A 27,008-nucleotide genomic window follows, 5' to 3' on the forward strand; every position below is an offset into this window, starting at 1 on the left:
AAGACTGTCAACTTTTTTAACAGCTCAATGCAGACTGGAGCAGAATAAAACTGAAAGACTAAGCAATAGAACATAAGTGCAAATGAGAACTCACCACTGTTATAATTGCTATTGATCTGCAACCATCTGCAATCAAGTATCTGATGTTTTTGGCTAAACTCATGGGTACAAGTGATAAGCTGTAGGCACAATCATGTGTTTCTGAATACAGTAAATTCTGGACAAGAAATACAATTCTGGCCAATTTTATGTATCAATATTAAAACTTTAATTTCTATTACTAGCTTATCTGGGGTAAAGAGGATAAGGATTAATCAAACAGTGAATGATCTCTAGATAAAAGCAAAGCAAATTTCAAAAGATGATGCTAATTAAACAGCAATAAAGAAATATCTTAAACCATAGTTAGTTTAAGATATTTCTATAAAAGATATTTCTGATAAAAAGCAACTATTGCTGCTTTTTATCAGAAATATTTAAACTTTTTATGCAATATTTTTATAACCCTTTTTGTGGTTATGTTATGTAACCTTTGTTACATTAAAAAATATTTTTAATCAATTGTTGGAAAATGTTGATTTGTTCTCATTCAGGTATTTGCAACTGATGGACACAATGAAGTCTAGCCATTTTCAATATTTGTTTTAAGATGTTATATTGTGTGTTTTAGTTTATTTTTAATATTGTTATATTTTGTATATTTTTTCAATGTGCAGGGAGCACATGGTGTGAAAAAATACTGTATGATCCTACACATAAACTTATCAATAAATATTGTTTTATATATATATATTTAAAATGGTCATTAGTTTGTTAAGTTATTTGGATCACCCTACTGCCTATATACCATACACAAAATAAATGATGTTTCGAGAGCTATTGGATGTATTTATTTTTAAAAAAATGAAAAGTGAGGTTTACTTTTAAATCCATCCCCCCAAGTGCCAAAAAATGACCTAAAATAAGTTAAAAACCACTGTGCGATGGATTTATTATGGTTAAAAGCAACCACAAGTTCTGGATGTTAACTAATAACGAGGTTATGATAAGAAAATAAAACTTTCTTTTTCATTATGACTTATTTATCTTCAATTATCTTATATAAGTAGATAATAAAATTATTCACCACATACAGAAATATAACTTGATTACTTTTCAACAACATTTAATCATTCATGAAAATCTGTTGCAGTGCTCAAGATGTCAACACTTTCAAACAACTAATTTACTAAAACTAATTACTTTGTCAGAAACCTTTATTAATAAATCAAGGATCAAGAATGTTGCAGAGTTATTTATTTTTACAAGAACTATTACTGTGATATTTCGAGTTGCATTTTATGTTCTTTGAGTGAAATTTGCATTTTTTATCAATACAGTATCTTTTACAGTGAGACATTATAAACCCTTGCTTACTTCCAGATGTTAACATGGATGCTGAGCAAAGTGTTAATGAAGTTGAGGGTATGTCCTGAATATTAATATAGTTACTCTCAGAAATTGTAAATTCATTACAAGCATAAAGTCGATCAAGAAGACTTTCCTTGTTTCCTAACAGATAGAGACCTGATGGATTAATGCTCATAATAACAGCTAAAACATTTCTGGGAGCTGCACATCCCCTATCAACATCAGGCACCCTAACTAAAACATTTAAACCAATTTCAATCTGTCCATCATATTGTGGTTGCATCAGCTAACGTTCAGAACATGCTATGGCTTTTCTTAATCACCACAAATATCACAAAAGCCACAGTGCAAATTTCACTTTGTGGTCTTTTTGAGTTAGTCACAATGCATGTGGCTGTTTTTACAAGTGCCACAACATGAAATTCGCATTGTGGATGGTTTAAAGAGACCACAACGCATTGTGGACTTTTTTTTTGCTCAATTAGCATTATCATTCTTTGAGCCTAACATATGTGTGTACACTGTTTTTTTTTCAAGCTCTGATGGTTCATATATATATATATATATATATATATGAACCATCAGAGCTTGAAAAAAAAACAGTGTACACACATATGTTAGGCTCAAAGAATGATAATGCTAATTGAGCAAAAAAAAAGTCCACAATGCGTTGTGGTCTCTTTAAACCATCCACAATGCGAATTTCATGTTGTGGCACTTGTAAAAACAGCCACATGCATTGTGACTAACTCAAAAAGACCACAAAGTGAAATTTGCACTGTGGCTTTTGTGATATTTGTGGTGATTAAGAAAAGCCATAGCATGTTCTGAACGTTAGCTGATGCAACCACAATATGATGGACAGATTGAAATTGGTTTAAATGTTTTAGTTAGGGTGCCTGATGTTGATAGGGGATGTGCAGCTCCCAGAAATGTTTTAGCTGTTATTATGAGCATTAATCCATCAGGTCTCTATCTGTTAGGAAACAAGGAAAGTCTTCTTGATCGACTTTATGCTTGTAATGAATTTACAATTTCTGAGAGTAACTATATTAATATTCAGGACATACCCTCAACTTCATTAACACTTTGCTCAGCATCCATGTTAACATCTGGAAGTAAGCAAGGGTTTATAATGTCTCACTGTAAAAGATACTGTATTGATAAAAAATGCAAATTTCACTCAAAGAACATAAAATGCAACTCGAAATATCACAGTAATAGTTCTTGTAAAAATAAATAACTCTGCAACATTCTTGATCCTTGATTTATTAATAAAGGTTTCTGACAAAGTAATTAGTTTTAGTAAATTAGTTGTTTGAAAGTGTTGACATCTTGAGCACTGCAACAGATTTTCATGAATGATTAAATGTTGTTGAAAAGTAATCAAGTTATATTTCTGTATGTGGTGAATAATTTTATTATCTACTTATATAAGATAATTGAAGATAAATAAGTCATAATGAAAAAGAAAGTTTTATTTTCTTATCATAACCTCGTTATTAGTTAACATCCAGAACTTGTGGTTGCTTTTAACCATAATAAATCCATCGCACAGTGGTTTTTAACTTATTTTAGGTCATTTTTTGGCACTTGGGGGGATGGATTTAAAAGTAAACCTCACTTTTTAATTTTTTAAAAATAAATACATTGTTTCTTTGTATCCTTTCGCTTTTCATCATGCAAATGCCTTCTATTTCAGTACTCACTCTGCTACTGTACTTGTTTGAACCTAAGTAATGATAAAAAACTGAAGAAATTGCATTTTTATAATTGTGTGTAAAAACACAGATAAAAGGACCTAATAGCCTGACTCTCCCATACAGCCTGATATTATATACTGGTATATAATTTTAAGGCTTTTGGGGGGTGAACATTAGTGCCTACGGGCAAAAAACGCAATTGCCTAGTGCTCCCACCAACATGGGGCCCCAAAAAGCTATAATGTGCCACTGGGGAATACTAATATTGACGACTGATTAGAGCCCATCAATAGAGTCACTCTCAGGCCCTTTATAGATACTGGAAGCATTTTATTATAACATTCTATTACAGATTTATTTAGTTTTATTTATTTTTAATGAATATATTCGCATAAAAATAAGAAAAATTGTTATAAAGATGATAAATTTTTGTTAGTTTACAAATAAATTTTAAAATAGCTTTAGAATAATAATAATAATAATAACAATTAAAACTAAATTTAAATTAATAAAATACAATTAATTTTAATTTTTATATGTTTGATATTCATTTTAATTTAAAATAATATGCTTTTTTAAAATAAAACTCAATTAATGGAAAAAATCTTTTAAAATGATTACTTGTTCTACTGTATAGTAGGAAAGGCTTGAGGGAAAACAAAAGCACAGGCGCTTAGAATATAATTCTTTCTTATTTGTTACATTTGTATATGTTCCATCATTGCTTAATTTTCGATTATATTAATACAGAAAGAGGCTAAATTTCCTTAATTTTCATTAATTTAATCAAAATCTAGAACATGACAACAATTCTGATATTAACTGATTAAGCAGAAGGACGAGGATCTAAAATCACTTAAATTTTCTACTAAAGAAAAAGTCTAAATTTGCCTTTGATCCTATTAAATTTAAAAATGAATTTCTTCTGATTTTATAATTAATAAAAACAATAACATTGTAACTAAAATAATATAAAATTTGATTGATTAGTTTCTATTTTTCTTTCTGAAATTTCAAGTTTTAATAGAAAATAAAAGCTATAAATTATGATTCATAATTGTTTCTCATATTAATTACTTAATAAATTATACATGTGTTCCTATTATAAAGTATATCTTAAATATAAAAAATTATATATAATGTAAGTCAATTTTTAACCACTTCATTTAAAATAGTATAAGGTATAATTATAATTATTAATGATTTATCAATAAAAATGATTCCCTAATTTGCTGTGAAAACTAGTTAATCTAGTTTTCATGGAAATATAGAAATGATCTTGCGTATTACCTTAGGCAATTTCAGTTTATTTTCTTCTCTACCTTGTTGACAGCTTTAATTATTCACAGCTGAATAGAGAATTCCTTTAAATATAAAAAGATAAGAAAAATTTTCAAATTTTAATCTTAATTAGTAAATAAATATAAATAAATAAATAATATTTTCCAATTAGAAAAGTATATTATTATTATTTTAATTTCTACTTTTATGCCATCAACCTTTCAATTTAACTTTACAAAATAGTGTTCATAAACAATACTTCGTAAACTACATTGCGTACAGACAAGTTAAATACCGTCTCTAGATGGACAATATTAATTACTCTTATATTAAAAAGAAATAAATAAAGATTGTAGGATGATATTTATGTTAAACAGTAGCGATTGATATCAGTTTAACCCTCTAACGACCTTATAAACCAATAGATATACTGTAGTTCCTTCCCCTACCAAAAATAGACTCATCGAATAAGTGGTGTTGGAAATTAAGCTTTTGTTAGAAATATATTATAAAAACCTTTGAAAATTGATATTTAACTTTATCAAATCATCCAATTATCCATACTCTACTACATTTAGCGACGACATAAATAAAATAATAATAATAATAATAATGTCTTGGTGTAAAGTCTAAATGATAAATTACTTTATTAAGAATAAAATGATCTAAAAATATTCTAAAAGTAACATTATTTATTTAAATTATTTTTAAAAAATCTCAAAATATATGAATTATTTCCTTTATTATCTATTGTCTTTTGGTAGAAGATGTTAGATATTCTTAGCCGTTATTGGTGCTCTAAGACAATAGACACACCTATAAGAGTGAACATCACCTTACTGACAAACAGATTTGAGTCACTTGCTTACCGCTGGTCAACACATCCGGTCGAAAAAATTAAGGTATGTACCGTACTTTATAAAATTAACTCAATCACTTAATATTTATCATTATAATTCTCTTCTCTCTTCTTTATTTCTTTTATTTATTTCTTTATTTATTTCTTTTATTTCTTTTACTTCTTTATTAATTCTCTAATTCTTATAATAAGTAATAATAATTTTTTTAAAATAAATACATTGTTTCTTTGTATCCTTTCGCTTTTCATCATGCAAATGCCTTCTATTTCAGTACTCACTCTGCTACTGTACTTGTTTCAGAGTCGTACGTTAGTACAACGTTATAGAGGAGTGTCTTTTCTATAATTATAACTTAGTTCATATCAACGCACATCCACTTATATATATATATATATTTATATCTAAGATATTATAAAGAAAAATTTATACGGAATAGGATGTTATTTATTTGGTTCGATATTGATAACCGATGTGACCAGTGGTGATATTCGAAATATTTAACAAAGGGTTCGCTAACAGAAAATTTTTCCTTAACAGTTTTTTTTCGCTCAAATGGTGCACCGGAAGGCTCTAGTTTAGTGTTACAGAGTATAATAATACGTATATTTTANTAAACTCGTTTCAGTTGCGCTTTATCCTATGGGCAAAAAGGGCAATTACGTGTGGCCCCCATCAATCTGGATCCCAAACCAATCTTTTATAAAAAAATATTTTCTGCAAAACATTCCCCGGAAGAAAAGTTCCGAAGTTAACAGTGTACGCGAGGCCCCCCTAATTCAAATTCGTCCGGGCCCCACGAAACTATAACGCGTCACTAATATAATTTAATGCACGATTATTTAGCAATTGGCGAATTGCTAAAAAATATAACATCTATGGGCAAAAAAAAAGGGAAATTTTCCAGAGTACCCGCCAACGGGTTGCCCAAAGCGATCTTTTATAAGAAAATATTCCCCGGAAGAAAAATGGCACCCCGAATTCAAATTTTTCCAGGCCCCACGAAGCTGTAACGATTTAAACAAGTAAAACAGTCTCTAACGACTCGTAATTCCCATTAACGTAGTTTTTTTTTTTTTTTTTTTAAACACGCTTGTTGCCCTTTGGAATTTGGAGCGAGGATGTACTTATCTAAGGAAAAAACGCTTCCGAATAGGGTGGATGATCTAGATACAACACAGATATTTACTTATTTAACTCTAAAAATGAAGAAAACCATCGATAAATAATAATTATAAACCCGGAATCTTTCTTAAATATTTATTAAATTCTATTAATTATATATAGATTAATCGAAGAGTTCTCTACAAATCACTAGAATAATAATAATAAAAATAAAATACACATATATATTTTGTAGATTTAAAATATATTATTCTGTACATTTGAAATTATTAGTAAAACCATTGTTTTAATCATAGTCAAATTATAAGTGTAATTTAGTTAGAAGAGTTTATTGGTAGTTTTTATAAGATATCGATGCTTTTAACCAATCAGAGGTATGCACCTGAAATTCTACTTCCCCTCAGAGCAAGGGATCCGAAGGAAGTTGTATTGGGCTGTCGCTAGATTGGAGTACGCTTGCTCTAATGATCTGTTGTGGTTAATCGCCATTTATATGTCGATATCCTGTTAAATTGTGAGGTGAGATTCGTAATAATCGTTTATAAGGTAACGGGATGGATTTAATTTAGTCCTGTGATGAGATATTCCACTCGGTATTACCTGTTGCTAAAGTAGGTTGTTCGTAATGGCGCGCCAAGGTCACCGACCGACAATTTCAATAATACTGTAATGCACGAGACGATTCGCGGGACTTGTTAACACAATCCACGTGTTTTTGTAATTGATTAATTTTACGTCGACGTGAATGTAATGGTAGGTTTAACGAATGTACAGTTAAAAAGACTGGAATAATGCGTGGTTTTTTTTCTCTCGTTAGGATGATGTTTCTCGCCTTTGAATACTTGCCGAGAACAAGTGTCCGCGATGACGTAAGTTGATGGTTTCTTCCTTGTATGGGAAGTCGCCATTAGGTCATTGTGGCTTTGGGAATATCGAGTTTTATTTTATTATTTATGGTTATTTATCGGATTTTTTAAAATTTTTGTTTACTTCTTGGTGTAATGGGAAGGTTTAGCTTTGTAAATGGAATTTTACGGAATCGATGAGTTGTTAAATAAAGGCAGGATGCTAGTGGATAATTGGATTGCACTGACAGAATTCGATGAATTTTTTAATGTAGATTAGGATATTTAAAAGATAGTTAATTAAGTTATTTTATTATTTGACTTCTGTCTTTTTGAGTAAAGGTTTTAGCCCCATATATATATATATCTTAAAGTTGGTTCTGATTAAAAGCATTTTTTGTTTATTAAAAAAAAATATTTAATGTCACTCTGTTATAAGTGATCAGATTTTAATTATATTCAATAGCCAGTTTATAATTTAAATGTTTTTTATTATTTTTTATTTACTAAATTTTGATTTATTTTTTTACAAAGCTATGTTTAGAATCAATTTGACCAATGTATTTAATTTCTTGAGTTATTCTTTGTTTGCTTTAAAGATTTGTGATTTATCAAACATTTACGTATAATCTTAGTACTGCTATCTGTCGTCATATTTCTTTCAAGACATATGACATCTCTTTCCTTATTTATTTGTCTATTAATAATTGTTTATAATTTTTATTTCGGCAAGTAATAATTTAATATTTGTTTAAATACCTTTTGAAAGTAATTGTCTACTCTTCCAACAAACTTTTGATCTGCTTGTGACAATCTTTTTTCCCGCTGCATGATACGGGCATATTAATCAATAATAAATGTTAATATGATTTACAGATGCTGCTGTAAATTTCTCAATGCAGATCATACTATTTTTTTATAAGTAAACGAATCATATATTGTTTATTCTATAAAAATAAAACGCAGATTAATAAATAACTCACTTTAATTGAAAGTTTTATTACCAATAATTAGTTTTTATCTAAAAAGCATTTTTAGATAAAAGATAATTATTGTTATATATACTTTTACTTATAACATTATACTGCAGTTATAAATTAATCATTATATATAAAACAATATAAAAACAAAATGCAGTTAATAATGAATGAAAAGTATTTCTTAATGGTTTGAAAGTTTATAATTATGTTAATCTTAGTAATGTAGGATTAATGCACTGTTAATTTTAAGCTTTAGGTAAAATGGATGTTATAAAAAATAATTGTAATTGGCTTTCTGTGATGATCTTTATTAATAAGTTGAAAAATTATAAATTTAAATAAGTATTATATGCAGAATAAAAAGTACAGTAGTCTCTTGATTCAGTGGATCCCCATTTAACAGACAAAAACTTTAGAATTGGGAAAAATTTTAATTTATTATTATTTATTCACAAATAGAGCATGCTTAAGGATTGGTCAATGAATATAAATTACTCAATGTACTGTACATTATAACATTCTCAAACATCTCAAACAATAGTCTATATTGCTACTTTGGAAGAATGCAAAGATTTAACCAAAGTTTAACTGAATATCACTTATCTCCATAAAATAACATCAGCAATATCTTTTATGTTGTTTAAAGTGCATTCTTAGAGGTAACTTTTTCATAGTTTTTTCTTTTAATCTAAATATAAGAAGAAAAATAAATTAACAGTCTGGCCTTTTTAGCCTCTGTTATGCCAGTTAACTGTTCAAACTTTGCCGAACTATGGACAATGTGACACTGTTCCCCCAACGGCTAGAGCAGGTTTTGATAATTCAACACTGACATAACTGCTCCCTAGTGGCCGAATACACAAGTTACTTTGTGACCCTCTTCCACATAAAAATTTACTACATTTTTGTTTTGATTATGACAATCGAAAAATCGCACTTTTTTGAGTTATGCTGGTTTTATTCCAAAGTAACAATATGTTTGTTGTTAATTAATATACAGGGTGTCCCAGAAGTCTTTCCCTGATTACAAACATGCAGAAGGCAGAAAATATGACACATATCTTTTATCTTGAATTGCAGGTAACATATTCAAGTTTTTGTGTGTACATACATACTCATTAATAAATTTCGATATGTGCTTTTTTTGTTGCTCGAAGGATATCCAGGCGATATTCCAATTCCAGCTATGTGTTGGTCAACATATCATGAGAGATGGATGTTATGATGTCAGTAATTCTGCGCCATAATGCTGTAATGCCATTCACTGGTGCTTGGTAAACCTGGTCCTTGACATAACCTCAAAGGAAGACATACAGTGGTGTTATGTCCAGTGGTCGTGGAGGCCAGTTGATGGGACCACCACACATGATCCATCTTTCCAGAAATGCTGTATCCAAATAGGCACAAACATCTAACCCAATGAGGTGGTGCACCATCTTGTTAGAAAATTAAGTCCGGAATGTCCTGAATCTGTGGCACAACAAATAATTGCAACATATCAAGATAGATATTGGCTGTGATAGGTATTGTTCTGTAACAAACAAAGTAACAGTGAGTATGTATGTACACAAAAACTTGAATATGTTACCTGCAATTCAAGATAAAAGACATGTGTCTATGTGTCATATTTTCTGTTTTCTGCATGTTTGTAATCAGGGAAAGACTTCTGGGACACCCTGTATATATTTCTTTTTAAAATACATTTGATTTAATGGGAATTTGGCAATCGTAGACAGCTCTTTCCATTAGTTCATCAAATAAAGGGCCTACTGTACATTAAAAAAACAACAAAAACAAAATAAAATTAATAAACTTGCATAAATATTAAGCATTTAAAAATCAATAAAATAATTTTAATTTGCTACATTGTTTTTAGTTCATATTAGATCATAAACAATTAAAGGTTAAAAATATTTTAATTATTTCATTTTTTGTTATGATTAAAAAAATGTAAGCAATTGAACTGATATTTGGTTTAAACATTAAAAATTTCATTAAAAATATAAATATATATGTAATTAATTAACATATAATTAACAAATAATAATTTAAATATCTAAAAGTGCTTTGGTACACACTGTGTGTTTATCAGTTAAACCTAACTTCTATGTTCTGCTTTGCTCTTTTTTCTTTTCTTTATTCTTCATCCATTCAGACTTAGTCAACGTTTGGAATCCTTTTTGAGTTTTTAGTGTTTTTAGTTCTTTGTGTTTATGTCAATATTGGATTTGATGGTTTATTATACCAATGCAATTTTTTGCCACTCTTTTCCTCTTTCCATTGACCATTATAGCTTTTTCTAATGAATTTGACAGTGTGACATGTTCACAAAAAACACCTGTATAAATCCAGCAATGAATTTAATAAAAATAAAAGCAGTTTCACTGATCTTTCTCAGTTACAGAATATAGAGGAACAGAAAAATAAAAGAACATAAATACAAATTTAAAAAAATGCAAGTACAAAAGGTTGCTGAATTTATAAAGATGTAAGTTTTTGTGAGCTATTTCCTCCAGTTATTCTGGAAGTTCATAGGTACTGTGTGACATGTCAAAAAAACAGATAAACTTTAGCCACGTAGGTTTTTGCTTCAAGTGGTTATTGTAGTCTAAGAACTTTTATTTGATTTTTGTCTCTAAAATAAATGAAATGTTACACTGATTCAGTTTCTTCATTATTGTATTTTGTTTTCTTGATGTTGAGCTGCAGTCCAGCTTTTCACTTTTTTTTATTTTTAAAATTCATCATTAAATGTTCTAATTTTTTTTATGAGTGGTGTTATATCATCCACCTATCTAAGTTTTTGATGTTTCTACTCATCTGTTTTTATTCCAACTTCTGACCCATAAAAAATCTTCCTTGAGAATATTAAACATCAAGGAAGATTTTTTAAAATGCTTATCAGATGGTTTTTGAGATTAAAATGAAAATGTACCTAAAAAGTGAATGAAAATATTTTATTCAGTAAAGTAAGCATCATCACAATCTACATCTCTTCCCAATGATATACAAGTTTGTAAATACCACTCCAAAAAAAGTCATGATCTTTAGAAGCAAAGAAATCCTTCATCTCTTTTTCTAGCTCTGCTCAGTTTCTAACTTTCAGTTGCACATAATTGTCTAGTGCCAAAAAAGGTAATATGGAGAGTGGGATAGAATTTCCCAATCAAGGCTATTGAGCTTGTCCCAGATCACTTGCACTTTGTGAGGGTGTGTATTGTCCTGAAGGAACACATTTTTGTGATCAAAAGTGTAAGCTGTTTTTGTAGCACTCATTCTGAACTCATTGCAGTTGTACCAAGTATACATCTGTAGTGATTATTTGGCCAAGGGGAGAAGATCGTAATGAACATTCCAGTTGTAGTCCACCAGACACAACAAAGTTGTCTTTTGATGGATGTTATGCTTTGGTGTATGTGGTAGAGAAGCATCAGACAATTACCAATGATAGGAATGTTTGGTATTGTCATATGTAACTTATTTTTTGTCACATGTTAACTAGTGGTCCAAAAATATCTCATTACTGTGTTGTGAAAGCAGTGACGAGCAGATCATAAGCCTCTGGAGCTTGTTATCAGCACTCAGTTCATGTCGAATCCATTTGCTCAGCTTCCAGGTTTTTCCTAGGTGATGCAAGTGCAAACAAATAGTTTCATCACTCACTCAATGTGAGTGATGAAACTATTTAACCAATAAAGTCTTACTGGAACTAAAACGAAATATAAAATAATATAAATAACACCTTTTTAACGGTCCAGCAAAACCATTTAATTCTCTAAAAACGTTTTCAATCGATTTTAGTGGCCTTCATCAGTTATTTTAATATTAAAAAGAATAAAGTATTCAAACCTATGCAATACAAAAATAAATTAAATTAAACTGCACTTGTGCAGAACAACGGAAAAATCGCTTGCGGGTTATTCATATTACAAAAACATAAAATAAAAATACAAACAAATAAACGTAAAATAAATAATAGTGCCGTCCACATGGATACATATACAGGTATACCTCGACTTACGTCGTTTCGAGTTACGTCATTCCCGATTATACGTCGTTTGTCAAAAAAGTATACGAAAAAATAAAAATCAAGTTTAAGTCATTTTATTCCACTTTACGTCCGTCCGCCACAAATATTGAAGTCGTAATATCACTAGAAAAGCGTTTAAAGCACATAAAATCATATTAAAATATATACATTTACAAGTATGTACTGTATTTACAGTACAGTACATGCATTCGTAAATTTAGATTACTTTTTTCTGTACTCTATTAAAAACTAAAATTTATTTGTTTGTAAGCTTAAAATAGATTCTTATTAACCATATATTATTAAAAATGCATTAATAAATAAAATACAGAACCGGGAATAGTAATTTATGGTTTAGCCTAGTGACAAGTAGATTCTGAGACAAGTAAATTCGACTTACGTTGTTTTTCGACTTAAGTCGTTTTCCTGGAACCAATTACCGACGTAAGGCGAGGTATACCTGTATTAACTTCTGTTATTATGAAAGGACTTCCAAGCAGTGGCTAATCCCTCCGCATCCCTGTGATTAATACATTCCGTGGTTATATGTACTTTATGTATCCCTATTTTTTCAAGATGCCTCACAGCCTGTAAAGATCTCGTAGCTCTAATGATTGCCGCTCGATCCCAGTATACAGTTATATCTTGTAGCTTGGCAAATGCTGCAAGAACAGTACTATCGATGTTCCTACTTACAGAATATTTGTGTTCATTTATCCTTTGTTTTAAGCTCCGCATAGTTGCCCCAATATACATGAGGTCGGAGTTAAACCAACAATCTTTTATAGGTATAGAATATACCTCCATCATGCTATTTCGTTTTCGTTTATCCTTCTTCTTATCATTCCTTAACAATCTGCACACAGTTGGATTGCGCCGATATATTATTCGTAGATTATTTTTGTTGGCAATTTTCTTAATTATCTTATTTAGAAACGGAAAGGAATTAAGTACCACACTTTTTCTTTGATCGGCTTCAGGAGGTTCTGGGTTTGTTTCTGTAGTCTCGTAATAAGTGCTTAGACTTCCCTTCTGTGGTATCCTTGCTGTACCGCTGTTATTCGTATGTAATCTAATTCTTCATATGTACCATATATACTGTACAGTACATACGGTACATCAAAGAAAAAGTGTGGTACTTAATTCATTTCCGTTTCTAAATAAGATAATTAAGAAAATTGCCAACAAAAATAATCTACGAATAATATATCAGCGCAATCCAACTGTGTACAGATTGTTAAGGAATGATAAGAAGAAGGATAAACGAAAACGAAATNACATCAAAGAAAAAGTGTGGTACTTAATTCATTTCCGTTTCTAAATAAGATAATTAAGAAAATTGCCAACAAAAATAATCTACGAATAATATATCAGCGCAATCCAACTGTGTACAGATTGTTAAGGAATGATAAGAAGAAGGATAAACGAAAACGAAATAGCATGATGGAGGTATATTCTATACCTATAAAAGATTGTTGGTTTAACTCCGACCTCATGTATATTGGGGCAACTATACGGAGCTTAAAACAAAGAATAAATGAACACAAATATTCTGTAAGTAGGAACATCGATAGTACTGTTCTTGCAGCATTTGCCAAGCTACAAGATATAACTGTATACTGGGATTGAGCGGCAATCATTAGAGCTACGAGATCTTTACAGGCTGTGAGGCATCTTGAAAAAATAGAGATACATAAAGCACATATAACCACGGAATGTATTAATCACAGAGATGCGGAGGGATTAGCCACTGCTTGGAAGTCGTTTTATAATAACACAAGTTAATATATGTATCCATGTGGACGGCACTATTATTTATTTTACGTTTATTTGTTTGTATTTTTATTTTATGTTTTTGTAATATGAATAACCCGCAAGCGATTTTTCTGTTGTTCTGCACAAGTGCAGTTTAATTTAATTTATTTTTGTATTGCATAGGTTTGAATACTTTGTTCTTTTTAATATTAAAATAACTGATGAAGGCCACTAAAATCGGTTGAAAACGTTTTTAGAGAATTAAATGGTTTTGCTGGACCGTTAAAAAGGTGTTATTTATATTATTTTATATTTGAAACTATTTAAACCTTTTTGCAAGTTCATGCACAAATCTGCAACTCTGCCCATGTATATTTCATTAGAATAATAACAATGATAAAACCACTCAAACTTTTTTAGTCATTCACCTGATAGATGAAAGGAATGGAAGTAAAAAGCATCTCTGACTCCTTTCTTTGAATTTTAAACAATATGTCCTCATATATTATTCTGATCACACCTTTTCCAGTTTTTTAACTAACTAGTGTTTTCTTAGATGTACTTTTTGATTTATGTATGATGATCTTGTTGACTGAGTCCACGGGTGCTGGATGCCCATTTCTTTCAGGAACTTTCACAGTTGAAACACTTGTATAAATCTTTGACTATCCTACATTTATAATTTGATTCCATAGTTTTCTTCCTTTTTTGAAATATCTTTATAGGCCTACATCAAGTGGCTCCATTTCTATAATTGGTATTAAATGTAATTTTCTAAATTTGTAAAAAAACCCATAATTTTCAGTAAGAGCAATTTGTTTGGGTGAAGACAGTAAACTGGTAACATAATTATCTGGTTTGCAATTGCTTGTTATGAATTAAAATTTGCTGGGTTGATTATCTATTCTATACATTTTTAAATTGTTAGTCAAACTAATTTAAATTATTAAAACATTATGAAAACACAATATTATGTTTCCAGTTCAAACTTCATAAAAGAAAATTAAATTGTGGCCTTTTAGTCTGAAAAAAATCCAGTAGTATTTATTTCATGTATTTGAAGGTTTAATTAACTAATTAAGTCTGGAATTTTGATGCCAGAATTTTCAGGAAGAAATTTTTTAATGTATTGATTTGTTACTGTATTTTAAATTCAGTAAAAGTTTATTGGAATAAAAATTGGAACATAACTAAAGATTAAAATTTTCATATTTTATAGTAAAATTCATATATTCTAAATATAAAAGAGAATACAAAATATCTGATTAAATGTATTAAAATACAGTAATATTTCACTTAGTGTGGTTAATGAATTCTAGAAAATTACTGTACTAATTGAATCTCCAATATTCAGGGAATGTACTTAATAGAAAAAATAATGATTTGTTTGAAAACAGTTTTTTTTTCTTTTAAATTAAAAGTGGCTTAATAATGTGTAATAAAATCCATAAAAATTTACAAGAGAGATGAAATGAAAACTGAATTTTAATTTGAAGAGAAACATCTATCTAATGTTGCTCTTAGCATCACCAAATTGCTTTTCATTCTCATGCAATAATACTGTTTTTACGTTTAAAATAGTGGTTCTTAACCTTTTTATACTCGCAGCCCTCCAAATATTTCATAATTTTTTGTGACCCCCATTTTTTTAATAAAGTTGCTAGTATTTGTAGTACAGTATTTTTTTGAACTTATAAAGAAATTTTTTAAAGAATAACCTCAACTGAGACTAATAATGCAAGTTTTATCTTATGTAGTCTGTTTTAATTCAGAGACAAAGATCAATTCATTCAAAACACTTTAATCATACTTGTTATAGCAGCAATCAGGGCCTGCTGTGCTATGATACAGAGAGGTGGCCGCATCAGGCGGCACCATAAGAGGGCAACATATGCAGTATTTAAGAGATGGCATTTCCAAGACTTGCTTCATACTGAGAAAATCTATCACATGGCCCTGGCAGCAATGTATTCGGGATTGAAAAAATTATCCCTCTTCAGGCTACAATCAATGTATACAACCGATATTAACAATTTTGTTAATGTTGTCTGTATACATTGATTGTAGCCTGAAGAGGAGGATGATTTTTTCAATCCCAAAATGCATTGATGCTAATAACAAGTGCAATTAAAGTGTTTTGAATGAATTGATCTTTGTCTCCTGATTAAAGCAGACTACATAAGATGAAACTTCCGTTATTACTCTCAGCAGAGGTTTTTCTTTGAAATTTTTCACATATGTTTAAAGAAAATTTGCCATCGCAATTTATTTGTCTAAATTGTTGCATGTATGTATTTCTTTTTTGCTTTAGTTTTTAATCACTAAGTATTTGTGTAGAAGTATTAATTTCTTTTTAATTTATTAAAATAAATATATATCCTTTTTAGAAAAGGATATAAATTAAAAAGTGAATCAACTATGCTAATATTATTTATAAAAGAAAATCACTTCTATCAAAGCTCAAACTAATTTAGATAGAACAACACCATAAATACTTTCCAGTAACTCACTAATTTAATGTTTTTGACTCCTTTTATAGGCCTGTGTTGGGTTGGGTTTTAACACACAAAATTAGAAGATTCATTACCTCACTTCACTGCCTGTAACCGGTATTCTTCCTCTCCAATATGAAGGACTTTGCAAACATTTTCGAACCTAATTTGGTTCTTCTTCAGGCGCTACGGAATTCGCTATATGAATTCAAATTTTCAGTCTAGAATTCTAGACTGAAAATTTGAATTCATATAGCGAATTCCGTAGCGCCTGAAGAAGAACCAAATTAGGTTCGAAAATGTTTGCAAAGTCCTTCATATTGGAGAGGAAGAATACCGGTTACAGGCAGTGAAGTGAGGTAATTTATCATTTCCGGTGTTATAATTTCTATGTAGTTTAGAAGATTCAAACTGCAGTTCTAATTAATGTTCTTATTGCATTTAAAAAAATTTGAAATATGATTTCAAATGCAAACTATATATTTTAACTAGATATTAAACATAAAACATATATATAAATATACCTGTACATATGCATAAAGTGTTACAAAATTTGATGCAGATAAACTCAGTATATAACAAGATAAACTACAATAAAATTACAAATATAATAAGAATAAAACAAAAAAAAAAAAAAAGGAAAAGGAAGAGGTTTTCAATTTAAGACAATGAGGTGTACTTCAAGATATATTTGATGTCTATCTATTACTTAGAGTAAATACTTGCCTTTCCCACTGCCTGGATGTCTTTCTATGAAATATAAATACTCCTCCTCTTCTTACATCATATACCACTACACACCTGTTCGGCAATTCCCTGTGTCTTCTGAGCAGTTTGTTGCCTGACGATGCTCATTTAACATGAGAGAAAACATTCACACTTTGTGTATAATTTTCTCGCTGGTTTGTTAGGTTTTTGCAGTGTTTATTTTTGTTTAATATTAACCAGTTGTAAAGAAGCAGTTGTTAAATTACTTAGTGATCAGACAACATATTATTTGTCAGGTTATCCACAATGATTGCCAGGCTTTTGATAACATTTCTTTTTATTAATACAATGACCTGCTCTCAAAATAAGGAATATTTCTTGTGCATCTAGTGTTCTTAGTTCATAGGTTTTTAAAGCTGTTTTTAAAACCTGATGCAGGCTTAAAGGGGTTGAAAACATTTGTTTTAATAGAGTATTGCTGGAAAAGTATTTAAAGTGTTGTCTAATCTAATATTATTTACTTAAATTTTAACAAAATATGACATACATGTATTTTTAAAAATATAATTATGAATTCTCTTCAGACTGGAGTGACCATATCATATCATCATCTTGCATCTATGGCATATTTATGGGGATGATGTGGGTGTTGGATCTCACCAGAGGCTTTAGGAATAAAATTTAAACCAAAAAAATTTCATCTTAGATCTAAAATTACATTTTATTAATGTATAATTCAATGTCCACCAATTATTTCATTTCTTATTATAATAATAAAATGAATGTGTGGTTATCAATTGCTTACTTATACTATGTGACTGTGGATTATTTTAGGAGCAAGATTATAGTTCAGATGTCAAGTTTGTTTTCAGTCTCTTGGAAAGTATTTAAGGGACACTTGTTTGTCAGCAGCAAGGGTTAAAGGGATGCTTAAGTTTTTTCATTCTGATTGTACTTTTCAGATTAACCCCCCAGAACATCCCTACAGCAAAATCTTAGTTACACTACTGATTTGCATTAATTAAATCAACTGGCACATTAAACATATCAATATAGAGTCCCATACTAAATGAAGGTCACGTTAAATGAAATATTCCTGTTGATGTTGGTTGTTCTGTTTAGTTTGGAAAAAATGAACTGACAATACTTAAAAAAATAAGATGAAAATCTTTGTTTTTAAAAAAATTTGTTGGACTAAAAATTTATTTTAAATTCAGAAATTTAATTTGCTTATGTTGATATTGACTGTTGATACGTTATGTAAACAAAGATGATAAATTTGAAAGCAATGAAATGTAGAATATCTACTTTTGATAGAGGAAACTGGAGAATAAAAATTGCTATGGATTGATGAACACAGGAAGTGTAAATGGAAGGAAAATTGAATAATAAAAACAAATGATATATCATTTAAGTAAATTTTTAGATGCTTGCTTTGACTTTTTAAAGTAGGAGATACAACAAACCATCATTTATTTGTGTTTAAATATTTTTTACTTGTACAGCTATAGAATTATCAAATCAAATATTATATTAGTCTGTAGCATTTAGAATTTTCTAGTTTGTTAATTAGCATTTAAAAATGTCCAATAAAATAGAAAAAATTTTATTAAAAACCTCAGTTTTTGAATGCACACTTTTTGAACAATTTGGTTTATGAACAGAATTTTGAACTCATAATTACATCAGTTGCTGTATGATAACTCTGTTGCCATTAACAACCTACTTGGCAAGAGTTGGCCACAGATTAAAGAGACATGGATGGTCAACTCTTTTTATACTTCTTGTGTTAAAGTTGATGGTCCGACCAATCAATGACAGGAGAAGTGAGTGGTGCTGAGATCATCTCATATCATTAGACATCACAACACTAATCATTGATGATGATGATATTTAAATTAGATTTCAATGCACATGTGGGAAAGATACTATTGGGTTGTTTGGAAAGTAAGTTCGTTTTTTTTCATGGAAAAAAACACAATACTTTATAATAAATAAATATTTTATTGAATTATATATCGACCATTTTTTTCAAATACCTGTCGTCATCGTTTCTGGTAGTAGCATGATTTCACATTCATAAAAGTTTTGATCATTGCTTACAAAAAAACTGATTCAAGTGATTTTTGACATTGTCATTTCAAGTAAATGTCTTACAGTTAAAAAAAATTTGTATAGACCGGAACAAGTAATATTCTGAGTGTGCTCAATCTGGCGAATATGGTTGGTGTGATAGTAGGTCCCATCTAAGTTATAACAGTTTCTGATGCGTTACCAAACTTGTGTGAAATTTGACATTATCGTGGTAAAACACTACACCTGTGTTGTTGGTCAATTCTGGCCGCCTTTTCTGTTTGATGATGTTATTTAATTTGTTTACTCGATAGCAGTACACTTTCGAATCAATTGTTAAATTGTCTGGTAAAAGCTCCAAAAAAAAATTTTCTTAAAATCCCACCAAATAGAGTGTCTCTATTTAAGAATGTGTGTAACCCATATATCAAGGTTTGAAATGAAACCAATTTGTTTCAAGTAATCATAAATGGTTCAGTTTGACAAATTTAATCTCTTAGTGATTTCACGCGTTCTTATTTGGCAGTTTGCTTCAATCAGTACCTTTATTTTGTTTTCATTGGCTTCAACTGGCCATCCAGAATGTAGTGCATCTTCAATATTGAAATTGCCAGAATTAAATTTTGTAAACCAGTTTTGGTACTGTTGTTTTGTCAATACATCTTCTCCATACATGTCACATAATTTTTTTCTCGCTTGAACAGGATTCTTACCTTTTCCACCAGGATTTATAAAAGAGCAAAATATGCCAAAAATGCTGCTTTTGATCTTCCGTATTTGATGGGACACAAAAAATAAACAATTGCATGAAATCAAACAGTTTTTTACAAATAAGCCTTAAAATGCTAGCTGTCAAAATATATAATGATAATATGGTTTAGAATGAAAATGGCGGAAAAATACGACTAATCTGTCTAGTGGTAAAAAAACAAACTTACTTTCCGAACAACCTAATATTTCCATTTTTGGTACACACCACAGTTGAATCTAAATCAAATTAATTAATAAAAAAGACATCAATTGACATTCACATAATATAAATGGCATCCAAGAATTCATGTTTATTATGCTTAGATAAATTAAATAATATAGATTTATTAATATAAAGTAGTATATTGCATTTTTTATGCTTGAAGTACAGCTAAAAAGATTTTTAAAATGGCTTTGTCTTGGGGTCAGGAATGGATTAATCCATTTTACATTGTTTCAGTTTTAGAACAATTCGGTTTTCAAAAAACTTTTAGGAAAGGAAAACCTCCTCCGGAGGAAGAAATGTCTAAAGTCCATTATAGAACTTGTATTTTTAAACTTAATACAGACCTCAGGAGAGATTGAAAACATTCCTATTTCATTAAAATGTTATTACTGGAAGTACTTAGGTTTCTTGTATATTTTGTATTTATTTATACATAAATATTTTAAATGTTTATATTCAGTTCCTACTGGAACCTGTTTGATAGTTGGTTCCTTAAGAGATTTTGAATGGGTTGTGTAGCTTTTATGCAGGAAGAGATAACATTTTCTGTTAATAGTTTAATAGGTGTCTCATTTTAAGGTAGGAACAGTATTATCCTGAAATGTTGTTATTATTTATGTACAAAATTTGTTGCTAATAATTTCTGTCCTAATCCCAAATATCAGTGGTCTTTTATGTATTTCATCAGTATTGTTATCCTAAAGAAGAATAAATATTATAAATGATGGGTTAAGATAAAAATTAGTTTATTCCCTATGTTAATGTTAAGATATGATGGTGCACAGAATCCAGAAAGGACCAAGGACAAGGAATATAAAAAAAACACAGGATTTATTATCAAACTAACAGCAATTACAAGGGTTCACCCGAACTTTTGGGCAACAACATAAATAAAACAAATCAAACCAATCCCTTCTCGTCCTCACACATATATAGCAGGAATAAAGCCTTATGCACGTGGTGGTGCACGACGGAGGCAGATTCGCGACAATGGAACACTAAGAACTTAAGTACTACGATTATAATGTAACTTATAAACTAAGGTTAACCTAGGGAAGAAGGATAGGATAGTGTAGATAATAAAAGAGATATAAATGTTCGATAAAAAAAAGGGTACCCGGGATACCAATATATGAGATCGCCCTGTTGGAAGGGGGGCTGTATTCCAGTCATATGATATATATATTTCTTGGTCGGGACCTACTCTCCTCTTCCGTGGATGGCTATGTCTCTCGTCGCCCTTCTATTCTCAGCAAGTCTCTTTAGTCCATCTCCGTCCGATCGCTGGCACGTCCACCTCGAGAATGAATCCTTTCTCACCCTGTCTGCCTCAGGGCGAACACTCCCTGCCTTGCCTCGTTCTCGTCGATGTCCTCCCCCCTCAACGGACAGGAAGTGAAGAATGGAAAGACAAAGAAATGAGAAGACAAAGAACACAAGAAAGAGTTGTTATTACTAGACTTACAGCTATCGCGCATATACAATAATATGGCATCTTGCCACATTACAACCAATTAATTTAATTCATTAAGCCAAATATAATTTTTTAAAATATTTTACATTGTTTATAACAGTGATTCCCAAACTTTTTTGAACCACTGCCCCTTGGTTCCATAAACTTATATCAAATGCCTCTAACCATATTTCAACACTCCCTAACCCATTTTTTCTTGTGTGAGAAAGGATTGGAAATATAATTAGAAAAACTTTTCTATGAACCTCACACTTAGCATACATTGTTCTCCACATTTAGGAACCATTAAATGCAATGTTTCTTTTTACCTGTTTTAACAGAGGAAAGGGAAGGTTGTCAGTGACCCCAAGCCTCATCTATGGTTACCATTCAGTACTCCTCAAAAATTTAGTCTTACTCGTAAGAAATTTTGATGGAAACCAAGTCATAAGTCCCATTTTCTATCAAAATTAGACTAGGAACACAGAATTTATTAATTTATAGTGATTTTCTATAAGTTTTATTTAATATTAAAGAGTGCATTCCTTTATTATTCTGTTAACTTATTCATTTCACCAGTGATACATGTCTTGTCTTGCTTGTTTTATGTTCTCGTTATGCTCCCTATACTGTTTTGATATTCATAAAATAGATTTATGAACTAGTTTCAGCCCAAGAATAAAAAATTGTGTGGAAGTGATTGCTTTCATATACAGTAGAATGAAATGTTTGTGATTATGTTGACAGTGTAATAATTAACCATATCAAAAATATAACTTCTAATTTTATTAACTTATTCTAATCCTTATGAATTATAATATAAAATTTCACTTAATTATCTGGAGAGTTGACAAATGAGAATTACTCCAATACTAGAACGACAATTATAAAACAAACATATCATTAGAAATGCTTATGATTACTATATACAATCAATGCTCCTATAACAGTGGGTAAAGTTTAAAGAAGGCTAATGTCTTTGACCCAGTTAATGGATTCACTTCAGGCATGGACAGTTGAAACTGTCCAAATATGACCCATTAACCTGGTTGAAGACATAATTTTTGATCTTCCTTATTTAGACTTCATTTACTGTTAAAGATGCATTGATTAATTCAGCTGAGTAATTATAGTGGTTAGTTCATCCTTAGTAGAGTACAATTTAGTGATTTCACAAATCATACAGGTTAATTGGTAATCAGTTTTTTGTTTACTCATTTAGTATGTTAAAATTTTTTTTTCCATTGCATGAGATGAATACTTCAAAAAAAAAAAAAAAACTTTATACATTATCAGAAATTCTGCTATTAAGTAATGATCCTATTACTAAATAATAAAGTACTTCTGATATGTATACTTAAATATTTGAATAATTAGATTATTGAGCATTAAGATTTCTAAACATATAAGTAAGTAAAAGTAAAGTTAGTACTATAAGAAGTTTGCAAACAAACTAAAAAAATTATGTTTAGGAAAGATGGTTATTTTCTTAGTTTTCTATTTCTATGATATTATCTTTGTTTTTGTGCATAAATTGAATAGTTGTATAAAAAAAATTGCATTTATATAATTGATTTCCAATTGTTTTAGTAAATTTGTTGAAACAATATTATATTACCTAATTAAAGATTCTGATGAAATGATAAAAATTATTTAAATGTTAGAGACTGTTTCAGATACATTAGTAACTAATGTGGAATTGTTTTTTGAATACACTTTCATCAATATAGTTTAATGTAACAGAATAGAAAGCATAAATTATTTGTTTTTCAAATATTGAATCAGTTATTTTATTTTCAGTGAATTTTACATATAACAAATACTGTATATAAATTTACTACATTACTGCCTGAATACTTTACAGTTACTTAAATGCCAATTTTATGTGTGTAATTATGGAAAGTACATTAACAGATTTGACTGTGCAATTATTTTTTTGATTTCTGAATTAGTTTAATTTTCAAAATTAACATTCACAGAACCAAATTTTATAGAATTCTACAATGAAATGACTTTCTGATAATGAAAAACATTAAATATAAGCAATTTTTATTCCAATTTATCAGAAATCATTATTTATCCAGAATGTAATTGTAAAACCCCACATTTTCTAAGCACATTGTATTTATAAAATTCTAGGCCATCATGTTCAGCAAAATGCAGTTTGTATTTCACTAATTTAAAAAAAAAAAAAAATGAATGTTATGATCTAGGATATTGATATCTCAAAGCATTTTTATGATTTTATCATGTAAACATTGCTAGTTTTGCTATAATCAAGTAAAATTAATAATTAATAATCAAGTTAAATGTTAATCTTACTTGATCATAACAGTTTCTTTTTTAGTTTGTAAACTAAAACATATTAAACTGTACAAGAAAGAATTATATATGTTTAAAATTTCACAAAGAATTGTTAACTTAATTTTTTAAAAGTAAGTAATTTTAAATATTCATAGGATGTTATTAAATCAATCAGAATAGAAAGGAAAAGGATATACTCGCTCTATTTGTTCCTATTAATGGAGGATGTTCCATTTAGAACACATTAGTTGTATTATTTTCAAGTTTACTAAAACTTCTGGATAACTTTGTAAAATTTTATTAACTTTTAAAATATTAATTTAAATTTGAGTCAACAATGATTTTTGTTTGTTTTTACTTCAATATGCCAAGTTAACTGATTAGCTTAATGTAGATAAGTTTTGTCTATTATCTATTTTACAAGAAAAGATTTACAATTTTTTAAAATTATTTTTGAATGATGAAAAAAATATACTCTCCAGCATCTTCATAAAGAATGTAACATTTGGCAAATATTTAAAGTGCTAAAGTTTAATTTTAAAATTTATTCCTGATATCCAAATGTATAGTTTATAACAAAGCAATGGCTTTTTACTGTTTCTCCTTCAGATCTGCTTCTTGGTAAATATCACATGCTTTACAAAGAAGCTAAAGAGAATATTTTACTCTAAGTTATTTCCAAGTTTTTTTTCCTTTAGAGCTAAATATTTTTTTAAAACATAATTGTATGTATGATGATTATTGAAGTAATCTAAAGAATACTTGCTGAAATAATTTTGTATTATTAATTTTTTAATGTTGATCAGGAGTTTCTGTGAATACACATATTGTACCTACATAAACATAATAAGTAAATTGCTAAATTGGTAAAATCTTTTAAATCTTAAAAGGATTTATCTATACTATTATATAAAGAGACAATGTATTTTTCGTTTGTGACCACTAACCGTGAAAACTACTGAACCAATCGTTACCAAATTTTAACTGTAGCATCTTTATGACCACTAATCAAACCTGCAGATTTTTTATTAATTAAATAAAACTACAATGGATTTTTGTCTAGGGTTGGCTTATATGTCCAACAGATGGTGCTACGAGTATGACGCCCTAAGTTTGCTTTTCTGTGAGGATGGACTAAAGTAGATCATCATTTATCTATCTATATAAATAAAAATGTAATGTTCGTTTGTTCCTACCAATTCCTTTGAAATTTTCACACAACGCTGCATTCGAATACGCACGTGTTTTTATATAATATACGTGTCGAAATTCATCCCACTGGGGGGAGATGAACAGGATTAAGGCTTACCATAAAGAACTCTGCTTCTATTTCTACTATTTTAGATGCGGTTTTTTGTGTTTTTGATTCCGTTTTAATAGGGCACGCCAAGAGAATGTACACTAAAAAGAAATTTTTCGAAAAATTTCCCCCCACACGGGGGAAGTGTTATACATTTATACACTTTGAGCCACAACAATGCGTGGCGGGGTCTGCTGGTTTTGTAATATAATATACACTGAAACATATTTTCTAAATTGATTTATTTCCTACCCTCTCATTGTTCTTATATATGTTGCAGTCAAAACCCATTTTAGAATGCATTTTAACTAGTTGAAACTAGTTTATACTGGATATCTTTGTTAATTAAAACCCGTTTTGTCTACTTAAAACTAGTTTTAACTCAAATTCATTTTCACTAGCAGTAAATTCTAGTTTTAACTAGACAAAACAGGTTTTAACAAAGAGATCTAGTATAAACTAGTTTCAACTAGTTAAAATGCATTCTAACTAAAAACTGGTTTTGACTGCAACATTCAGGGTAATATTGTAAGCGGGGGAAGATGCCTAATTTTTGATATTTTCAAATGATGATGTCACATATTGTCATGTATTTGTATGAAGAATCGTTGGGCCAATATTGAGTGTGGAAAGCTTTAGTTGGCTACCGTTACTTCATTTTCTACATCTGAGAATAAAAGTTAATAAGTGAATAAAAGCTAGATAAGAACGAAATTTTTGTTGTGAAATGTTTCTAGAGTAATTTTAAATTAAAAGTTGAAATAGAATTTATTAAAAATTGCAAAACACAATTAATGTGTGATGTAGTTAAGGTTCTAAAGTTTCCATTGTCAGTTACTGCCGATCCCGATCGGACATGGTAGACCATGTGACTCCACTAGGCATCTTACCCCAACAAATGGCACAGGGCCCACTTGGAAGAGGGGCCCAAAATGCATGTATTTGTTTTATTACTTTCCCAAACCTAATTAAGGGACATAAATGCAAATTCCTGCACAGGGCACAGGAATGGCTAGTTACGGCACTGATTTTAATATTAATTTAATACAAATGTATACATACCAATAATATTAAACAGAAAAAATAATTATATTCAATAAAAATCTTTGTTTTAACGAATGTACAATGTCGTGGCTTGGCAAATATGTCAACACTGAAATGAAAATTAGTCTAGCATAGGGAAAATCGGGGAATTACATCTCAAAACTGCGAATTGTGCAGCGGCGTTATTGTGAATTGGCGTAAATTGAACCGGCATAAACTGAGGGCTACCTGTATCTTTATTTGTTGATTAGCTATGCGGTTTTTAGTGAAGTATGATTTTTTTGTTTGTCGGATTTCAGAATGAATGACCTGATGGAGCAACGACTTGCTGTTAAACAGGTGGTGAATCACGGGTTTATGGTTATGACATTAAAACAAAGATTGAATTGTCCCAGTGGGTGGGTGAAACGTCCCCCAGATCCAAAAAAGCGTGTCGAGTTCGATCCAATGTCAAGGTAATGCTAACAGTTTTCTTTGATGCTAAGGGTGTTGTTCACCATGAGTACCTCCCCCCAAGGTTCCACAGTGAAACAGACTTACTACATTGAAGTTCTGAAACATCTGAGGGACGCCATCCATCGCGAAAGGCCAGAAATGTGGAGGAATGGCGATTGGTTTCTCCATCACGACACTATCCCCGACCTTGAGGCGCTGTTGCTGGGATGTCCAGAT

The 27,008-nt window shown here is 29.8% G+C and overlaps 1 protein-coding gene across 3 annotated transcripts in view; it reads left to right on the top strand.

Annotated features, from left to right (window-relative positions):
• Positions 1–5,205: 5,205 nt before the first annotated feature.
• The window catches only part of LOC111626066 (zinc finger protein 43-like), a 44,928-nt gene continuing 23,125 nt past the window's right edge, over positions 5,206–27,008 (top strand). The window contains exon 1 of one of the 3 annotated variants that reach the window (XM_023369351.1): positions 5,206–5,296. Coding sequence is in view for 1 of the 3 variants with exons in the window: in XM_023369349.1 (XP_023225117.1) it covers positions 7,241–7,245 (5 nt within the window). In the remaining 2 variants the exon portion in view is untranslated. Of the gene's footprint in view, positions 5,297–6,761; positions 6,896–7,151; positions 7,246–27,008 lie in introns of those variants that run through there. The other 2 variants (XM_023369350.1, XM_023369349.1) reach the window with 2 other exon arrangements.

This window comes from Centruroides sculpturatus, unplaced genomic scaffold (assembly GCF_000671375.1).
Source record: "Centruroides sculpturatus isolate CEXI.00-Female unplaced genomic scaffold, Cexi_2.0 scaffold350, whole genome shotgun sequence".
NCBI lineage: Eukaryota > Metazoa > Arthropoda > Arachnida > Scorpiones > Buthidae > Centruroides > Centruroides sculpturatus.